Source organism: Ailuropoda melanoleuca, chromosome 14, assembly GCF_002007445.2.
Source record: "Ailuropoda melanoleuca isolate Jingjing chromosome 14, ASM200744v2, whole genome shotgun sequence".
NCBI classification, from domain to species: Eukaryota; Metazoa; Chordata; class Mammalia; order Carnivora; family Ursidae; genus Ailuropoda; species Ailuropoda melanoleuca.
The window spans coordinates 6,854,407-6,860,406 of NC_048231.1; the positions used below are offsets into that span (position 1 = coordinate 6,854,407).

General features: G+C 43.1%; 1 protein-coding gene across 5 annotated transcripts in view; it reads left to right on the top strand.

The window, feature by feature from the left end:
• The window catches only part of PPP1R36 (protein phosphatase 1 regulatory subunit 36), a 34,424-nt gene extending 29,025 nt beyond the window's left edge, over nt 1-5,399 (top strand). For 4 of the 5 annotated variants that reach the window (XM_034643022.1, XM_034643023.1, XM_034643025.1 and 1 more), the window contains 5 exons: nt 1,156-1,194; nt 3,814-3,856; nt 4,177-4,355; nt 4,441-4,623; nt 5,144-5,399. In XM_034643022.1, coding sequence (XP_034498913.1) covers nt 1,156-1,194; nt 3,814-3,856; nt 4,177-4,355; nt 4,441-4,623; nt 5,144-5,330 — 631 coding nt within the window. In that variant the 3' untranslated portion in view covers nt 5,331-5,399. The remainder of the gene's footprint in view (nt 1-1,155; nt 1,195-3,813; nt 3,857-4,176; nt 4,356-4,440; nt 4,624-5,143) is intronic. The other variant, XM_034643021.1, reaches the window with a different exon arrangement.
• Nucleotides 5,400-6,000: the final 601 nt, after the last annotated feature.

Here is a 6,000-nt window from a genome sequence, read left to right on the forward strand (position 1 = left end):
GGATAGATAAGAAAACCTCTTCATGGCACATGCTATAGAATTAGATCCATTCTTTGGTTATGGCCAGTTCCGGCTCCACCCCCACATCTGTCCTAGGATTTCTACCCTCAGATTTCAACCCCCCTCCTTTGCTCTCAGTGCAAGCTGTTGCCTGATGGGTGACCAGAGAGGCTGGCATAGGGATGAGCATACAGAGAAAGGGGTCTCTTTGAAGCTCAGGTTTATAAATCATCCTCAAGTCCCATTCCCCACCCCCACCCTCAGAGTCACAGTCAATAAAGCCTCTTTCCCCTCTCCCAAACACATTCCTTTGATATTCTGTTCCTTTGTGCAGAGTAGGCCTTGACCTTCGTTTAAACCTGATTTTACCCAAAGCAGCAGGGGGTAAGTGGGAACAAACTTTTTTTCTCTAGGACCTCAGGACGCTGTGGGCCTGGCTTATTTTTTTTCCCCCCAGGAAGGACTAAAAATATGATATACTTTCCTCATTTTGGTTTAGAGCTGAGTCTAATGTAGCAAGAAGGAATAAGAAAGCACCATAACAGGTCACTGAAAATCTCTGGATTTATCACCAGGTTGGCTTTCCCCCCTTTTCTTTGCCATTTGCCTTCACAGGTGAAATGTACAGCATTTTTGCTGACTAGCATGGTAGCCACCTGCCACATGTGGCCATTGAGCACTTGGAATGTAGCTGGTCCATATTTAAATGTGCTATAAATGTAAAATATGCACTCTACAAACGAGTTTAAATAAAATAGCTCTTTAATCATTCTGAAATGTTGATTACATATTAAAATGATAATATTTCAGGGTTTGGACACAATAAGTATATTTTAAAAATTAATTTCACCTGTTTCTTTTTACTGTGGCCACCAGAAATTTTAAAATTACATTTGTGGCTTGCATTATATTTATCTTGGATTTTGCTATTATAAAGTTTATTTCAATATGTGGAGGATTTGGAGTGTTTAAATTTGTTACTTATGCTCAGTAAATTTTTAAATTTATAGCCAGTTTATAATTATTATGTACTTACTGTAAAAATTATAAAGTAAAATTAAAAAGAAGATAAATGACCCAAAATTCACCGAGAGGAATTTGCAGATTTAAACTAGGAGGTTCCCAAATGTGCTTATTCTCTGCCTCCATTTCCAGGACTCATTTCAGGTTCATATGCAGAGCTAAATCAGAATGGTAAGAAGAAACCCATTACCTTCCGTACTTGATTTCTGTGGGGTAGGCTCCATCAGTTTGCTTTGGGCTTTAAAGGAGAAAGTAGATCCAGTTTTATGGTAACTTGAGGGGACAGGGAAGAGGTTCATGGTACCTTCTCTTTTAACATTTAAAAAGAGAAGAAGAGGGGCACCTGGCTGGCTCAGTCGGAAGAACGTGAGACTCTTGATCTCAGGGTCATGAGTTGAAGCCCCATGTTAACTGTAGAGATTACTCAAATAAAATAAAATTTAAGAAAAAAAGGGGGGGCACCTGGCTCAGTCAGTTTAGCGTCTGACTGTTGATTTCGGCCCAGGTTATGATCTCAGGGTCATGAGACAGAGCCCCACATGGGTCTCCATGCTGGGCGTGGAGCCTGCTTAAGATTCTCCCTCTCCCTCTCCCCACCCCTCCCTGCGCGTGCTTCCACGTGTGCACACACACACACTCTCTCTCTCTCAAAAAAACAAAAAAAAAAGAGAGATAAGAAAAAGAATAGAGAAGGGGCTCCTGGGTGGCTCGGTTGTGTCTGCCTTTGGCGCAGGTCGTGGTCTCTGCGTCCAGGGAACCAGCCCCACATCCAGCTTTCTGCTCAGGAGGGAGTCTGTTTTTCTCTCTCTCTCCCTCTGTCCCTCCCCACTGTTCATTCTCTCTCTCTCTCCCAAATAAATAAGTAAAATCTTTTAAAAAAAAGAGAGAGAGGAGAGGAGAAAATGCGTGTTTCCTGTACAATCACTCTGTCCTTTCAAAACCTCGCTAAGATGGTGCTGGTTTGAGTCGTGCAAACCCAAGTGCTGCTCTAAATCTTCTGCCAGAAGGCAGGCTGACTTAGTATTCCAAAAACCGAGTTTGGTTGGTTTTGGCTGCAGCTTGGCAGGTGTGCATGGTGTCTGGCGTCTGCCGCAGCGGCCGTGGAAGGGTGGAAATGCCGCATAAGCGCTCCTGTCAGGTGCAGATGGCAGGTGGCACAGAAGGACACGGAGGCTTGTCCAGAAAGCTTCTGCTGGGCTCTGGAGTTTGATGTTTTCTTTTCTTTCTTTTTAAGATTTTATTTATTTATTCGACAGAGATAGAGACAGCCAGCGAGAGAGGGAACACAAGCAGGGGGAGTGGGAGAGGAAGAAGCAGGCTCATAGCAGAAAAGCCTGATGTGGGGCTCGATCCCATAACGCCGGGATCATGCCCTGAGCCGAAGGCAGACGCTCAACCGCTGTGCCACCCAGGCGCCCCTGGAGTTTGATGTTTTCAATCTGCAAACGAATCTAAAGGAAAAGCTTGTTTCCCTAGCATTCTGGTTACAGGGACAAATGTGGAGCTCTGACAGGCCCAAGTTTTAGTATAGACTCTGTCCCTGATTACATACGTCGTTGCGCTTCAGTCTCCTCAACTGTAAAGTGGGAATGATAATGCTGACTACGTCCTAGAGATCTTATGAGGACTCAGTATGATCATGTGAAGGGCTTAGCGTTGTACTTGGCACATGGTCCGTACTTGGTAAATGTGCACTGTAATGATTGCCTTACTTCCCTGTTGAAGACTTGCACGTGAGGAAACCCGTGTGTGAATGAAGAGGCCGCAGGAAGGGAGGGATCTGCCCCGGTAAAAGCTGAACCAGTGCTTCAGTGTTTCCCCCAAACGGAGGGCTAATTTGGGCCCACACAGATCATGAAGTCCCTTTGAGAAGGCTGGAGGTCCTGAGGGGTTTGAGTCATCTTCCCCAGACCACTGGCATTCAGGATGGTTCTTGAAAGCCTGATAACAAGGGCCAATCCTGGGAGTCTGTTACCCAGAGGAAGTCCCAAGCAAAACTGGAAGCAAATCCAGGATCAGCCTTGGAGTGCCTGGGTCTTGCCTTGGCCCCTTGAGCGATCAAGTGATTGCAGGTGCACAGCCCTCTCCATCAATTCTCAAGTCTTCCACAGGCCATGCCTTCTGTCCTAAGGCCGGGAATCAGAGCTAGACTAGCCCGTGTTGGGGGAGGGGGGCCAAGTTCAGTAAGTGTGCCCATGCCGGTACAGTATCCTTCACACTGAATTTGTGTTGCAAGGACTCTTGGGCAGATGCCTGCCTCTGACAGACAAGGCTCAGTGTATATACCACATCCAGAAGGAAGAGCATACTGCTGTCCCCAGTCAACTGCGTTTTGTTTAAAGATTTTTTAAATCTTTTTGTTTAAGATTTTCAAGATGCTTATTCTTTGTCTTTTTCTCCATTTTAGACTTTCTCCTTAGTTCTCTATTTCCCTACCTACTGACACCCCATGTTACCTCTTTACCACCTTTCCGCTCTCCTTCCTCCCTAACACTCACATCACCAAAAACATTCATAAGAATACATTTCCTGCTGGCTTGTGTATCCACAATTTATATTGATTAACCTTTGACCAAATACTCTAGGGGCTTTGATCTGGATAACCTAAGAAGTTGAAGAAAAAGATATTGGGACTCACCAATGCCTTTGGCTAGCATTTATGTAGCTAAACAGCCTTGGGGCCTCAGGTATTGATCCTGCCAGGAGGCCTTTTGAAGATAGGGGCTTGCCTAGATCACTGAGAGATTGAACTTCCCTCTCAACCTATAGTTGTGATTTGTTATATTGCAGGGAGAAAATATCAGATACACAAAAAGACTGGAAATTCTTTGAGGTGAGTCATTTACATTTTGGGGCTTTTCTTTTTCATATGAAACATGAAGTATACCAATAAACAATAGCTATTTCTCAGGCACTTATTTTTAGTGAATATCTTCTTAAAAGGATGCTAATAAACTGTATGCCATATCTTTAATTTTTGGTCTCGTTTTCCTCCTGCAAAGGTGAGTACTTGTGTGATTTTCTACAGCTTTTCAGGAATGTGGAGAAATGGGGTCATCTGGGTTTGCATCTGATTAGGAGTGTTATATAGACAGGTGGGAGTTTTTACTGTCACAGCCTTGGGTCGTGATTCTTGTCTGTTTTCTGTCGTAGTCCTTTTATACTTTCTGTACGTATGTAGCTTGGATTGTCTTCCGACGTCAACACTTCACAGAGATTGAGGAAGAAATAGGGAGGCTCTTTCGTACCGATATGTTCAACATTCCTCGGAGGAAGCGTGAGGATGAAGAATCAGGGGGGGGAAAGAAACGCATGACTTTTGTGCAATTCAGGTATGACCTTTTGACTTTCCAAAGCTCAGGGACATTTCTAGAAAACAGGATGATGTAATCTAAATGTCCCCTCTCCCCACCCCAGGCAAATGATGGCAAAACGCCCAGCGATTAAAAAAGCCATTAACATGCGCTCTCCAGTTATGTCTACTCTGCTGCCATCTCTCAGAGAAAAAGCTCAGAATGTCTTTGAGAAAAAGAATCATCAAAGAGGCATCAAACTCCCAGCCCAGATGCAAGAGCACCTGGACTCTGTGCCCATGCCAACGTAAGTGGCCCAAGGAGAGAGAAAAGAGCCTCCGGTCATGTCCTAGGTTGGGCCAGGAGGCGTAGGGACTCAGAGACTGTGCCTCGTCCAGAAAGTTGAACAAAAATGAGAGCCACCTTCTTATCCACCCCTCTTCTCTCCACCTGTTTCCTTTCCCAAGCAGCTCTTGGTACACCCAGCTAGACTAGAAAATATTGCTAGAAAGTTATGCTAGACTTCAAATAGCTCTAATTTGGAAGAGAGAGTAGCTGACTTTATAAGGCTGAGGTTTCTCCATTAGAAGAACCATCTCTTGGAAATGTGGAAGGTTACTGTGGGCTGAGTTCCTGGACCCATACTTAAGACCACAAAGGGGGTTCATGGAAACAGGGAAAACTTAAAAAAAATATGTGTGTGTGTGTGTGTGTAGCTTTGGTGTGTACACACACACACACACACATACACATGCAAGCACAACCACAACCATACACCTTATTCTTTGGCCTCACTGCTTCAGCTATACCAATAATTCTTTTCACAGAGTTGGCATCTTGGGGGAGCCTCGATGTCTGTTCAACCCCCATACCCTTCTCCCACTTGAACCAGAAGAAAACACAAAACCGGCTGGGAGACATTCTTCCCTGATAGAAAGAAATAACATGAAGATCCAGGATACACCGAACTTAGTCATGAGAACACTGTCCTCTCAAACAACATTCCCTAAATAATCGGGTACATTCCATTTCTGTAATTAAGTCCCTGTATTTGAAGTAAACTACTTTGACTTAATCACTTTATATAAGACTAATATTTATTATTATTAAAATTTTTAAATTGTTCAGATTATTTTGTTAAAAGTTCAACAGTAGGCAATTAAAGAACCTCAGAAAGCTCTTGAAAAGCTCACTTTGCTGTATTTACTAGTTTGCTATCTTATTTACTTCCTTGGCTTCTCTGACTGTTGAGAGTAATATAATAGGACATTTGGCCAGTGTTCTAGTGGACTAGTGAAGAAACATCCTGTGTATTTGTTCCTAAGTTCGTTTTTGCTGTATGAGTAAAAGTTTACAGTTTACAAAGCAACAGACTTGAATGGGTAGCCTTTGATGTTTTTTTTTTAAGCAGGTGAATTGTTAAAGATTACTAAAGGTGTTTTTGTTTTGTTTTGTTTTTAAATATTTGGCAATTAAATGATGAAAAGGCGAGCTACCATCTGGGAGAAAATATCTGCAAAACTCATAACTAATAGAGGACTTGAATGCAAAATATACAAAGAACTCTTAAAAATTAACAATAAGAAAACCATCTAATGAAAAATGGGCAAAAACCTTATATAAGAAGACACCTTACTGGGGTGCCTGTGTGGCTCAGGCGTTAAGCATCTGCCTTCGGCCAAGG